The 15,458-nt window shown below is 39.9% G+C and overlaps 1 protein-coding gene across 2 annotated transcripts in view; it reads left to right on the top strand.

Annotated features, from left to right (window-relative positions):
• Positions 1–15,458, top strand: part of PRMT3 (protein arginine methyltransferase 3) — a 116,556-nt gene that overhangs the window by 38,062 nt on the left and 63,036 nt on the right. For both annotated transcript variants that reach the window (XM_006266240.4, XM_019477087.2), the window contains one exon: positions 2,665–2,764. In XM_006266240.4, the coding sequence (XP_006266302.2) occupies positions 2,665–2,764 (100 nt within the window). The remainder of the gene's footprint in view (positions 1–2,664; positions 2,765–15,458) is intronic.

Below are 15,458 nucleotides of genomic sequence, written 5' to 3'. Positions count from 1 at the left end.
GTCAGCAAAGCTTTTATTTAATAAAAAAGAAAAACTACTGCAAAGTCACTGGGAACACTGTTCACTACAATGTGTTGATGAAATGGTGGCTGTCTCTACAGTTGAAAAGGAAAAATTCAAGCTATAAAGAACGAAAGAAGGCTGTGTCTGAAAGACCGAGAGCTATTGGAACATAGAACTGGCGTGTTGGGATGTATTGACAGAAGGATGAGGTTAGATCCCAGAGGTTATTTAGGGTGCACACTGGGGAATTTTAAATTATGGCCAACTTAAAATGGAGGTTGAAAGGACAGTTGGTGAATGCTGAGTGGCTCCTCAAAATAGTCTTTCCTAGTGACACTGCAGGAGATACTTTGATAATCTAACATGTTTCTTTTATAAGCAAATGCCTTTACACTGTAGCTGCAGTGTTCCAATCTTTGATCACCTATTACTCAGCACTCTGACTGGGATGTTTTTGATGTCATAACCAATGCTTTTCCAAAGAGAATTTTTTCTCAGTCTTTGACTCCTTTCAGACTGTCATCTGTGTGAAATAGTTCATCTTGCTGCTGCTTTAAATGACTCATTTGGGGTTGTTCACTGCTTTCATTCCTTATTAAAGTACAGAATGTACTCATATTTTCAGTTTAGCAAATGATGGAAATACCCATCTGCATTTCATTTCAAGTTTGCTGATTTGCACACTTTACTGGGGCCAGAAGAGGATTAAAAGGAGAGCTGTTCTTACGACAGTGATGAATGATCCCTTGCAGCACGCAATGAACCATCACTAAAGCTACATATTTGGAGGTTACCTTTACTGTAAAACTGTTTTGTTTGTCTCCTGTTCACATTCAGATAATTTATAACAGACTTGTTACACCTTCCCATAAAGAGGCATAACTGAGAAACTCATAATATGACAAATCTATATATTGGAATAACAAATGAATAATAGAGAGGAAAGCAAGTGATTTTTTTTTTCCCCCTTCCTACTAAGAACTAAATGCAACTCTTACGTGCCTTGAACTGTCAGGAAGTGCAGGCAGTTCCATATTTAGCCAGTGAAACTGGGAAATGGCAGGGGCATGACTGACTGAGTGCGAAGATGAAAAATAAGGTAAGAGTCCCATGACTCCTGATAGTCACATAGAAGATTTCTTAATTAACCAATACCTACCCATTTTCCTAGCGCTCAGTAACTGCCCAGTTAGTTTCTCATGTGATTCACAGAATAGAGGGTTAAAGTGTACCTCAATGAGGTTCTAACTTGGATTTTTTTCTGTACAGTGGTAAAGCAAAATGACTCTATTCTTTTGTTCTATATCAGTTATGCAGCCTGTATAATGAATTCTATTTTTGGTCCTTCAGGTATCTAAGTAATTAGTACCTAATATTAACTAGATTAGACCTAAGAACAAACTTTTAATTTTGATTCTTAGTATCAGAAATAATTCTGTTTATTACAAATCACACCCTTGGTGATGTATAATCTCTTCAATAAAAGATTCACACGTTTAGAGAATATTTAATTGATCCCTTATTTAAATATGTACCAGTTCAAATGTTAACGTAGCTCTTTGACCTTTACTTTCCCTCCATCCTATTGTATCCATTGTTGTCTTCTAGATTAAATTTGTAAAGAGATTACTGAGTTGTGTTGAAAGTCAGGCAGAGAGAGATTGTGGGAGTAAGATATCAGAAAGGGGCAGAGATAAGAATTTCAGTAGCGAAATAAATTTCAGTGATGTGAATAATTATTCTGTCCTCTCTAACATTAGCTGTCATGATAATGGCATATGCAAGCAAGATTGATATGGTGCACTACAGAGAACAGAAATATTAAAATTCAAGAACTCAAGTTGTTTAGCCATTAAATTGCCATGTAGCGTTATTCCAGAAACTGCAGTGACATGGCAGAATGTACCTCTTGCAGACTACATGTTTCTAGTATAACTTATATAGAAGGTAATACTGGAATGCTGCAGTATTAAACATTGCAGATAACATTGCCTAGAAGTGGAATGAGGAAATGCTTTTTATTGTAGAATAGCTGTGTTACTGATCTTTTGGGAGCCTTTGTTCTCCGTGACTTTGCAGCTTACTTTGTTTAACAAAACAAATTGTGTGCAAAGCAGCTTTGCAAAAGAGTTAGTTTTCATCACTTTTATTGGAATACGCATGCTACACTATGACTATAGGTTTATTCACAGGGGTCCGAGAAGGAGAGTTGCAAACAAGCGACTCCAAGAGAGGGGGAGAAGCTAAAGACTTTGCATGCACAGTGCTGGCGGAAGTGGGAGGGGCAGGGCAGGGAGAAGGGATGCTTTGTTAGTCTTCTACTGACCAGCATATTCACCTGTCACTTGTCTTGATACTTGTGGAATTTGTTGTATGCTGTCTGTTAGACTATAACCTAAGAGGAAGACTATTCATTTTCCATCATTAACTGTAATACGAGTTTTCTGAAAATATTTTACTTAGAGATAGTCTTTTTACTGTATAGTAGAAAACAATGACTTAATATTTAGAAAGGAAACAGCAAAATGCAAACATTTAGCATAATTTTCTTTTCCTCAGTCAAATTTGTTGTTTTTTTAACAGACATTTACTTGTAAGCAAAAGGTATGGAATTATATAACTTGTTAAATTGTAACTTCAACTTGTAAATTTAAATTGTAGGTTGAATAAACTTGAAGATACTGTTACCCTAATCAAAGGAAGAATTGAAGAAGTAGACCTACCAATTGAAAAAGTGGACATTATTATATCTGAATGGATGGTAAGATACACAAGCATCCTTTACAGTGCAGTTAGTTTCACCAGAAATGCATCATTTTTAGTCATAAAAAGAATCTCAGTTTTTAATTTAATATGAAAACTTTCTTCATTGAATTTTTTCATCAAAATCTGTCTCATCTGCAGGAAAACTCTTCCCATGATAGGAAGTAGGGAAAATAGTTCTGATTACATGCCTCCTGAAAACACAAGTTGCATCAGTCAAGATTTTAAAATTGTGTTGCATATTGTGTGGCATGCTGTCCCAAAAAAACTTACGGATAGGTTCTTGTCGTGAGTTTAATGTAGTAAGTGTCTGAAAAGTGTTGAACAATGCCATACATCTTGAAAAAATTATCTTAGTTGCTTTTACAGAGATGTGCATATAGCTAGTTGAAACGCATTTTTTCCTTCTCCAAAATGACTTAAATGTTAATTGATTATTACACCAAAAGAGAATATGTTGATGGACAGGGCCAAGGGAGAAACATCAGGAAGACATCTGCATGCCTGGAAGACGAAGATTGTTTTTAAATTGGGAAGCTTTTTCCATTGTTTGCATTTATATAGTGTTAATGTGATTTAAATAGCTGTACAATCCTTGATACTTCTTAAATTGCAACAGTATTTAATATAATTGCTGTTCAAATGTCAGATGTGAATAATTGCCTAATTCAGATTAGGTAATATGAAATGTTCATAAAACAGTATCATACATGCATAAATACCAGTAGTAAAGAGGAGCTTCAGTTCCAAAAATTTGACTTGACTTCATTTACTTGGTTTTATAACTAAGATACTAAGAGTTTGAGCTAGCCTTTGACTGCTCAAGCATAGAAGTTGAGTAACAATGTTTGATAACATTTCTATTTACTCTTTTTGCACCATTCATTACTGCCTCAGTAATTCTTATATACCCTTTCTCTTATTTTCATGCCATCTTCGATGCTGTTTCCTCCTCCTTAAAACCTGTTCCACCTCTCAGTACTCTTCCTTATATAAATCCCTTCTTTTTATAAGGGTGATGCAACAACATTTATCTTTTTTTCTGAAGTTCACCTGTCCAGATCCTCTTCAGTAAAGAAATTAATTCACCATTCATATTTAAGAACGAAACCTAAACCTGCATTCTAAGTAACTGCTGTTATCTGGATCTCCCTGTTATCTCTCAGTGGTGGCAGATGACAGCACAAGGAGCAATGATCCGAAGTTGCAGCAAGGGAAGTTTAGGTTGGATATTAGAAAAAACGTTTTCATTAGGAGAGTAGTAAAGCATTGGAACAAGCTGCCTAGAGAGATTGTGGAATCTCCATCCTTAGAGGTTTTTAAAGCCTGGCTAGACAAAGCCTTGGATGGCATGATATATTTGGGGATGGTCCTACTTTTGAGCAGGGGGCTTGAACTATATCAGTGGTTCTCAACTTTTTTTGTACCAGGACTTGTTTGTAAACATCAGTGGCCAGTTCTGACCCACAGGCCCCTGACCCTGCCAATGGCCCTCATTCCTCCTGACCCACAGCCCCCTGACCCTGCTGATGCCCCTGCCCTTCCCCCAAGAATGCTGGTGCCCCTCCCAACTCACAGCCCCCTGCCCTACCAGCTACCCCTGTCCTGCTTGGGTCAAAGTGGAGTGGCTGCAGTGGCTCTGGCTCATGCAGCAGAGCAAGTCTGGCCCTAGTACAGGCTATACAGGAGGAGGGGAGGACTGTGGCACCCCCCTTGGCCTGGGCTGGTACTGTCACGTTCCACCCCTCCTGCCCTGATGCAGCCTTGGCGCCTGGCCACTTTCCCTCAGTGCCAGCAGACACTTGCCCGCACGCATGCTCGCTCGCTCGCTCGCTCTCGCTCCTTCCTGGGCAGTCCCAAGCCCTAGACCTCCAACCCCCACTCCTCATAGACTTATCTGCATTCAGCTGCTGGGGCTGCTGTTAAGTAATAAAATAGGATTCTGGACTAGTATTAAGGGATTAACATGACACCTCATTTGAAAAGTGACAGAAAGGCTTTATTTTTACTCAAAGTATTCAGGGTTAAATGACCCCAAACCAAAGTCTAGTATTTAGCTATCAGTTGATAATTGTTCACCAAACAGGCAACAGAGAGGCGGTCTGTTTTCTTGGCAGCTTCTCCAGATGTGGATCCTCTCACTAAGAAGGCGGCTGGATGCAGCAGCAGTTCTTGTCAGAAGGATCTTTCATTTTTGAAGTGTGCCCTGTTAGCTGTTTTGTTCCTCTTCTTATACCCTTTAGCTCAGCATCTTCAAAGCATTGTTTTAGTTGTGTAAATCAAGAGAGGGTTCCAAGCAGTAGTCGGCAGGAAAATCCTGTTAATCAAACTGTTCATTATTGGTTATCAGAAAGTTCCAATTTGAATGAATTATTAAGTTTGGGATGCATCAAGAAACTGATTAGCAACCAGGACAAACGAAAGTTTTTGAGGAGTCATCCCTGAGAGATCAAGGGAACCACTAAAGCAAAACAAAAGTAAATCAGGAGGAGAGACCTATCACTAGGGATCTGGGTTTTCTGTTTCCCATAGAAAAATGGAGAAAAACATGGATTTTATCCTTTACTGGAGGAAAATGCAGATTTCTCATTTTATCAGAAAAACCTGCAGATTTTGAAGTTTTGCAAAGAGCTCTCTGCAGGCTGGCAGAGCTCCAGCCTGTAAGGGGCTGGGAGGGAGCTGGAAGAGGGCAGCGAGGCAAGGGGCACCATGTGCTCATATATGCACATGGATGCCAGGCAGCCTGGAGAGCAGCTCCTGCAGATAAGTTGCAGGGGAGAGGGATTCAGGCCCCCATAGGGAGGGCGGGAGTTTGGGCAAGGCTGGGGCTTGGGCTGCTGCTCAGCCAGCAGTGCATGGGGTTTAGGGCTGCAATGCATGGCTGCAAGGCAGTTGGGAGTGGGATGGGGCTGCAGGGGGGGGGGGGGGGGGCAAGGTGCACCAGCAGATATGGGGGGACTGTTAGGGGGGTGGGGGACACCAGCAGGGCCAGGGGGCTGTGGGGGTGGATTGAGGGGTACCAGCAGGGGCAGGGGACTGAGCATGTGGGGTGACAGGCACCAGCAGGACTGTGGGTGGGAAGTGAGGGGCACTAGCAGGGCCAGGGGGCTGTTATTGGGGAGTGATGAGCACCAGCAGGGTGTTAGGGGGCTGTGGGTGAGGGGTGCCAGGGGGGGCTGTAGGGGGAAGTGAGGAACCTTTCATTGTAATCATGGATTTTGGGGTTTTATCAGAGTATTTGGGATCTTCTTTTATCAGGGAAAACCAGGATCCCTGGTCATCAAATGCTCTTGCAACCCTGCCTGGATGCATGCCAGCAATGTGCATGGGTGCATGCAGACACACATGTGCCCACTGCCTTCAGTTGCCCCAGGGATCTCCCTACAGGCTGGAGTGCTGCCAGCCTGCAAGGGGAAATCCATGCTTTTCTGCATTTTTCTGGGACTTGCTCACAACTCTTTCATATATTCTTGCAACCCACTTTTGGGTTGTGACCCATGAGCTGAGAAACAGTGGACTAGATGACCTCCTGAGAGCCCTTCCAACCCTAATTTTTTATGATTCTGTGCATGCGTCTTGTTTAATTTTGGCTTTATTTTGCACTCTGTGATCTTTAGGGTAAAGTTTGTGTGTTTTCCTACCCTGTCAGCATTTCATGATTGAAATTATCTTGTTTTTTTCCTTCGTTTGGAAATCTAACTGCACTGACCTTTTTAAATTATGTGGAGATTTAGTAATCTGCAAATATTCTGGATTCATGGAGCTGTTGTCTTGCCCAAGTTAGATATTTCATATAGTTCCATATTAATGTAAAGCACTTGTTTAATCACCTATTAAAGTAGCAGATCTCAAGTCAGCTTCCAATTGCTGGTATTGTAACTATTTTTTGAAGTATTATTTTCATTATTTTGGATAGTGCTAAGATGTTGTTACGTTGATTACAATCCAATCCTTTTAAATGAAACTTCACAACTGTCTATTGTTGAATGCCAACGACATCACTCTGAAAAGCACCAGTTACTTTGAGTGACTTCACTTTTCAAAAATAGTTTGGGCATTTGAGCCCAGGTTTCACTGAAGTTCATCAGGGCTGGTGAATTCTATTTGCAAATGCTGCTTATACTCTTAAAATGATCTATCTGGTTCTCATTTCCAGTTGAAATAAATTCACAGCAGTTTGAAATTGCATTATATCTAAACTATCCCCATGCTTGGAAGAACTGAATCAAGTGAATTGGGCTGAAATTGTAGAGGTTTAATTTAGAAAAATAAGTGTAAAATGAATTGGCTGGTCCAGAGAGATGCTGTGAGTAGAAAAAATCAGTGCCAGGTTCCAGATCTGAATGTCATCCAAAGCATGATGCAAGCCACCAGAGGCAATCCTCATTTAAAATGAGTAAAACGTGTGTAAGGTTGAGATGATCAGCAGTTTAGCATATTTTGCTCTTGTTAAGGATTAAAGTTTTTGAGGAAATAAAGTAAATGTAACTGTTAGTATCTAGGTTTAAAGATGTGAGGGGCAAGAATTTCTTAGGTTGATACCTTTTATTGGACCAACTATGTAGCTGGGATAAAGTTAGACATACTTTCAAATACAAGACATTTTTCCTCAGGTCTGATCATAAGGAGCCAGGCACAATGCAATAAAAAGCTGCAGCAGGTTTAAAGGTTAAATTAAACAAGAGGTTTGTAGTATAAAATGAGAGAAATCATTTGTGTTCTCCCATTTCTGAGCTAATCTACCTTTTGGTGTCATGTAACATACACCCTGCAGTTAATTACAGTATCTTTATTCTAAATATTTAAGGGTATCAGTATTTCTGTAGGATGCTGCAATACAGAGATAAAGCACAATATGCTGTGGAGGTAAGATTAATAGCTGGATAATGAACAAAATGTTCTAGCACTGCACAAAAGAGAGGAACAGTGTGCTGGGTAGATGCAAATGAAGATTCCCTATTGTCAAATTTCCTCATGTTCAGTTTCTCACCTAATGCATTTGGCTTTTTTCCTTTTTGTGGTGTACCCTTACTGTCTGTTAATGATATTGAATGGTTTCTGCACTTATTTCTTTTGTTCTTTCCTCCATTTGAAACTGACCACTGTGAAACCTTTGCTTGTGTGATAGTGTAGTAAGTGCCTGAAAATGCTGACTGCCTCCTGAGTTGATAAAATAATTTTCCCAGTGCCTATTATGAAGGCAAAAGAGAGTTGAACTTTGCCCACTTGCCAGTTCTCTAATGAAGCCCTACAAAGTATAAACATTTTTAAAATATAACTAGTCTAATAATAGCCTTACTGTTTCAAAAAACTTAAAACAGATTTTTTGTGATACCTTCTTCTTTACCAAAATATGAAAAAAAAATCTCATCTTGTAGTAGTTTTTATAATTTATTTATACTGCAAGAGCCTTCAAGGCCTTTGTTTGGGTCATGGCACTGGTCTATTATGTGCTGTAGAGCAAGGTACAAGCTTCTCGCAGCAAAATATAATTTATTTCAGGAAAAACAAGAAGTGAATGTGAAACAGTAGGAGGAACCTCTCCTGCTGCTCTGGGCAGGCACACCCTGGACTTGTGGGGCCAGGTCTCTTGCTCCCTGGGAATTCCTGCACAGGATTGGACCCTCAAGTCCAGGGAGTGCCAGACTGGCTGTCCTTGTTTCCAGAGATGGGCCTCTGGCAATGGGTCTTTGGAAGTCCAGACACTCCAGTGCGGTGCTGGGGCTAGGGGCATCCAATCTGCTGATTGGTGGTCTTAGCCCTGGTATCATACCAGAGAGTTCCAGCTGTCTCTGTTTCCAGAGACATGGCCCAGCAGTCCCTAGAGTTTCCAGAAATTGTTGCAGGTGCATCTGCAAGCAGAAAACTTGTTGTCCTTGTCCCACCCATTGATCTTGCAGGACAACAGGTGACATGTGTTTCACCCAGAGAAGTGGATCAGCTTTGCCGGGGCACATCCCAACATGGCTGATCTGTTTCATTTGGTAATGTCTGTTTCTAGCTTAAGGTCAACTCTGCAGCCGGAGAAGGCCCTCATAAACTACTAAAGGCCAAGTTCTTGTGGGATGTGAAAATCTTTTGTTACTATATGATTCCTCTTTTTCCTTTATAGGCAATGAGCATGACTCTTTCACAAAGGAGCAACTTACTAGGGGTGTGCAAAGCAGTCCCTATTTGATTCAGGTTCGGCCTGAATCAGGGACAGTGATTTGATTAGTTGATTCAGATCACTGTCCCTGATTCGATTCAGCTGAATCCGAATCTGAAGATTCGATGCTGATTTGGTGAATCAGTGATTTGGATGTTGACGCAGCTTTAAATGTTTTTTTTCCTACGTACCTCAAGGTACCAGGCACGGCTTGTGATTGCTACAATGCTGGGGTGCATGGAGTGTCCCACAGAAGCGTAGGTAGGCGGAGCCCTCCATGTGCTCGGCGGCAAACACAGAAGTGGACCAGAAGTACTTCAGGTCAACTTCCGGGTCCGCCAGGGAGGACACGAACCCCTTCGGCTCAGCGATTAACCATGGGGGGGGATCCTGGGTGCCCCTCCCCCTCTCTCCCCCCCCCCCCCCCCCCCCCCCATATCCAGAAGGCACCAGTCAGTGAGTCAGGGGCTGAGGTGGGGTCCCCAGCACACTCCCTAGCAGACCCAGAAGTGGACCAGAAGTGCTTCTGGTCGACTTCTGGGTTCACCAGGGAGCGTGCTGGGGAACCCTCTGTGTTTCTGTGGGACACTCCATGTGCCCCAGCATCACAGCATTCTCAAGCTGCCTGCTACCTAGAGGTGTGTAGACATAGCTTTACATGTTTTTTCTGTCTGGATCTCCGAATCTCTCCCAGTTGGTTTGGAGGGTTCCAATTCGATTTGGAGAGATGAAAGGGTCCTCTAATTTTATTTGGATTCGGAGATTCAGCTGCCGAATTGAGCCGAATCTCCGCTGAATCGAATCGGGGACTGAAGCTTTGCACAAGCCTACAAGTTACCTTTTGAGGCCCATCCTTTGCTATATATTTTCTGAAGAGATAGGCCACACTGGCAGCCTAGAAACAGTGATTTTTATGACAGAACTGTGCAGAGGAGTTGAACCAAAGAGCCACTGGAGTCTGGGTCAAAGGAGGGATGTAGTTTATCACTTGGTTGTTGTCTCCTATGCAGACAAACTGGCGCGGTACTTTTATATAAGGGAAGGATATTTGTTTCTTCTGTCACAGACTAAGAGCTTTAATAATCCTGCGTAGAATGATAGCATGAATACTTTTCCTTTGAAGATCTACTCTGTTCAGTAGGTGCATAGTTGGTGTATGTTGAATTCTAGGGTTTATCATTAGCACTTAATTCTCAGTCTTGTATTCCAACAGTCATAGTAGATAGAGCTAAACACGTAAAATGTTTTTTGAAGGGTTGTCTTCCTCTGATATCATGCTGCTTCACTGCCTTGTGCTCTGAAGCATAAAACTCAAAATTTAATTTACAGAATTACTACTGTTGTTAATGGCTGGAGTTACTTAAATATTTGACATCTGCATTTGACTCTGGGAAAGCTACAGGCCAATTAAACACCTTTTTAAATTCAAAGTGTGGATCTTGGAATGAATTATAGCCACTTATTGTTGTATTATAAGTCAAAATACAGACAAGTATTCTTTTATTTGTACTGCCAGTCTGATGCAAATGCCTACCAGCTACCAAGGCTTTTTTGTGCAAGTATGCATTTATGTTTGATTCTAAAAGAGGATGACTTGAGTATCATTTGATTTATTTATTATACCAGGTTTCCTAAATTGAAGTTTGATTAGCTCTTTTTCTCTGAATGTTTCATTGTTGCCAAAGTGTAGTGACAGGCAAGAGGGAGATGTACATAGAGGAGCAGGTATTGTGTACAAAACAGACTTGTTCATGGGTAGGATCACATTTGTCCTCTTCCCTGGAGGTAAGGAATTTTAAGAGGTAATGATGTTTTACAGTAATTAGAGTAATTCTACATACAGTACTTAACTGTGAAATGAGAGTTGCTGTGCAAAGTGCTGATGCTAGTTTACAGCTAAATTGAATGTTTGAGAAGGTAGGAACATTTACTATGTAGGCATTTTATTGCAAATATGTAGCAAAACAAAAGAAAATAGTATGTTGTATTAAAAAAATGTTCTGCCACTAAATTTTGTGATGTCCTAAATGTGGATGCAGCAGTTTACTGTTCCATGGGGGTTTTTTTTTTTATTTTGCAGCTATTTCTTTCCTCATCTAGTGTTTAGATTTCATTTTTGGACTTGAAAGGGAGCCTAAAATTTCAGCAGCACTTAAAAATTGCATATCTGTATTTTTGAGAACCTTTTTCGTCATGAAAGAGTTTTCATGACACAATGGTCTTTAGTAGTAGTAGACTGGACTTTGGTCCATGAGTTCCTCTTCTAGTCTTCTGTTCCTTTTAATGTAATGTTTAATACTTCTGTAAAATGGCCATATTTCCACTTCCCACGTTGGTAAATGGATATATGGAAAAGTTCTAACCTAAGTTAAACACCAAACTAGGTAAGGAACCTGACATTCCTATCTCTTAACCCTTCTGCTGCTGGAGTAGCTGATGTTTCCAAAATACCTGGTCCAAATGTTTTCCATAAAGTAAGGTATTGTAGCCAGTCTTGAATTCAGTGTTCTATTGCAGTAGGAATATATACAATTAGATGCTGTTTTGCTTTCTTTATCCATTACTGGGGGGAGAGCTAGAGAATGAGCACAGTTACAGTTTCTGTAAACACTGTTTGCTAAAAATAGTCCTTATTATAGTCTTCATGAAATTTACCCCAGCCATGAACAAAATTATTAGAAAAACTTATCGTTAAAGGCTAGTTATATTTCTAATAATAATATACACCTAAGTGTCTGTTCTTTTTATACAGTATTGTACACTGTATAGCTTGTAGAGACTTGAATGTGTTAATTTAATCACATCATGCATACTGAGGCTTCATAGAAATATTTGAGTTTTGCCTGCATTCAGTAGTGCATAACATTTCTGTCATTTAAATCTTCCCTTTGGCTTTCTATACAATATTACACTTGTTTAAGGACACAGCAGGATGTTGAATACCAGTATCAGGTGTTGTGGGTTGGTCTCTTTTTCCTGTATGGCTTTGATATGAGATTAATAAATTGTTTCCCTGGTATGTTTTTGAATTAACGTACACATGATAGCCATTAATTTTCAAGCAGTGTGAAGGCCAACAATAACGTATGAGAGAAAAACAGTACATGGAGCAGACCATGCAGAAAAGGTTCATATATAGATATATTCTATTTTAAATGTGTTGCAGTTTCTTTTTTTATTTGTGCTTTTATGTTTTTTAAAGTACAGAAAGTAATGTCATAAAAATAACCTTAGAAAGTCTATTTCTGTGTTATCAAATTGAGAAATTTTGTCTTGCTTGTCTGCCTGCAAAATGCAAAATTTTTTTCCAGGTTTTCAGGTAGTATCCTGTGTCCAGTGTATCTTTTTGTCTTCCTTACTTTTTTTTTTTACTCTGCAGCCTAGCTGACCTCATAGATGGGAATTTATCCTGATAATTAGCAAGCTCAGTGCTTAAGGAAATAAACCAACTTCTAAATTAATAAGGGTTAAGAAAACACTCTCTGGAGACATTATTTCATAGTTGCTGCCTTTAGATTTTTTGTTACCTTGGAAGCGTCCTGTACATAGAAATCTATTGGATGTAGGTTAATATAAGGACTAGTGGTCTTGCACATACACACACATGGCAGCTGTTCTGCTCTCCCTTGTTATTAATACCGATGTCTATAACTATAATAAAATGCAATCAAGTAGACAGTAATGCGGGCCCCTTTTAGTTCTGATTCCTTCCATATTGGCTCCAAATCTGTATTTTAAAATGATTAAATAATAGTTAAACTGACTTAAGTATTTGCTATATGTTAACTTGTTGGAAGGGGTAGAGAACTAGGGCTCTTGTGTTTGTAAGGCTTTTACTTGGAGTAGAAAAGCCAAAACAAGTTTACATTAGATATTAAAACTGCTTATACAAATATATTAGGGAAAAGTCCCCACGGGATCAGTTTTAACATAAAATCATAGAAATATACGTGGCAAAACTATTAAATCCTTTGCCCATTAGGTCTTTATAAATAAATAACAGGCTTGCTTTTTTAATGAAAATTCCAAATTTCTTGTTGCATGCAAGATTAACCCAGACACTATTTTTCTTAAATGTGTCAAGTATGGGGTTTGACCTTTTACATTAAATTCTAAAGGCTTTTAATAAAATCAGTGATTATAGTGGAGTCTATAACTTCAACTTCAAACTAATATTTAGATGCTATTAAACTGGCAAGATGTTTATTTCACTAATCTGATCAAAATATAAAATATAGAAATATGATAAAAGGAAATAGTTCTTTTTGATGTTGCTCTCAATCTGGATTATCTTCTGTAACACGCTATCTTTTCATGGAACTGACCTTATGTAACTTCTGTTTTAAATAAGTCTCTAATTTATAAGACACATGTTTTGTTCCTCACTTAGGGCAGACGACCTTCCATTAATTTCATACTCTAGAACTATATTTATTGCCTTTTGGCAGCTAGAGAACTGTCATATCATTTAGAAAGAGGAAGTGAAGGATACTGAGTTATTTATTTTAACTATTGATTGTGAGGGTAAGCTTAGTAAGAGGAGAAATGCTTCATTCCACAGCATAGCATTTAAAGTCTTCCATGTATTCAGTTTCTCTCTTACAGGGAACATGTAATCTTCCTAGTCACTGAACTAAGACACACAAAAGACTAAATCATTAATATTCTGTTCACAGATTTGTTCAGTACTGATCCTTTTGCCGTAATTAATTTGAAAGTGCTAATGTAAGATTTTTTTTTAATTTAACATTATCAGTGTGCAAGCAAGAATGCCCCACTGCATCATGGGAGAAAATGTCAGGTATAATTCTCTTTCCAGATGGCACCCCTACAGGTGAGGCAGTAGCCTGTGAAATTACATTCTAAATTACACTGCAGATGAGCACGGCGCACAGAGCTAAGCATTTGGATATTAGTAATAAATGACTTGAATCAGTACCACAGACAGTTCCCAGTAACTTATGGGAGTGTTGTATTGTACTGGGGAGGGCACAGGGCTGATCAGTAGTTTGCAGTGCCGAAGTGGAAAGGTCAGGGAAAGGGCAGTGTGTTTACCAAAGTCCAGTCAGATCTAGAGATGGGAATGTTTATCTTCTAATTTAACTATTTAGACCAAATAGGCAGTAGATTGTCAGCATTTTAAAAGACAATTCATAGAGAATTCCTTAAGCTGTGGGGCTAGCTGCTAACATCTGTTTTTTTAAATATTCTATAACTATGAGTATTGTCGATGCATGTCAGTACAACCTCCCCAACCATGGTGCATATTACATGTTGGGACATTAATCTTCAATATTCTGAAAATTAAATTAGAAATGAGAATGATGATCATTCATTAAAAAGATGAGTTAGACGCAACATATGTTCTAAAAGATAGGTTTAAATGTTAATTAGGGAATGATCCATGTTCCTCCATCAAAAGGAAACAGGAAAGTCTCTTAGTAAGCTAATAATAATTTATCTATATCTGTAAATGCAGAGGTAAAGAAATCAAAGTACAGTTCCCTGCTTGCTTCTGAGGTGGAGAGTTTCTCCCTATCCTTTGGCTCAGTGCAAGTGTAACACCTGGCTGACTAGTTCTGTGGAAACTCCTTTTCCTATTTCAGTCTGTGTAAAGATCAGGAAGTGAATGGTCAGTATATCAAATGTAAGAGTTGTATTGAATTATTTTGTTAGCAAGGCAAGAGTGATGTCAGCCAAGTTTTGGCTGGCCCCAACTATGGGAAATGCATTCCTAGTGGCATACTTTTCAGGATTTTGTTCACTTCTGCAGATTCCCTGTGGGAGAACCAACAAAGTTAGGAGAGGAAACAGCAAGAATTTCCTTTTCTAGTCCTATTTGATGATTTCACATTGCACAAATAAAAGTTAAGTTTCTGTTCTCTATAATAATGAGTGACATGAAATGTTTTGTAAAAAGGCAGCATTTTCAAAGGGTAGCATTTACAAGTACCTACAGGGTAGGGACAGACATTACACATAAACTGGTTTAAGTGATCAGAAACTGGTTTAAACCTGTAACAGAACAGACATTCAGTGAACATAAATCGGTTTGCGATCAACCTGGTTGAATGTAGTATCAGACCTAGCTGTTTTGGATCAAACCGATTTTATGCAATGTCTGTCCCAGACCTTTCCTGGTTTAACTTTAACCAGAGTCCCCCAGCATCCCAGCATGCTCTCTGGATTGGGCTCCCTGCTCCAGCCCAGTAGGGCTGGCTCCGCCTCTCTGCTTCCCAGCTGGAGCAGGGACAGGCAGGGGCAGGAGTCTGGTCAGAAGGGGTTTAATTCCCCCTTCCTGTCCCACTGTCAGGGACCCGAGCCAGATTTGCTGAGCGCTGCCCCGCTCTACTGCAGCAGTGGGCCCGCATGGCCCCTAAGGCAGAGGGGGCAGAGAGGGGGGTTATTCACCCTTTACCCCCAGGGGACCACATCCGGGTCTGCCTACCCCAACTGCTGCTGCCACCATGCTTGCTCCCTGTTTGGGGCAAGCGGTGGAGTAAGCCCTCTCTGCTGGACCCTGAAGGGAGGGGAAATAACCCTT

The sequence above is a fragment of the Alligator mississippiensis genome, chromosome 2 (assembly GCF_030867095.1).
Source record: "Alligator mississippiensis isolate rAllMis1 chromosome 2, rAllMis1, whole genome shotgun sequence".
NCBI lineage: Eukaryota > Metazoa > Chordata > Crocodylia > Alligatoridae > Alligator > Alligator mississippiensis.
The sequence above is the reverse complement of the archived record's forward strand: the minus strand, read 5'-3'. Positions and strand labels throughout refer to the sequence as shown.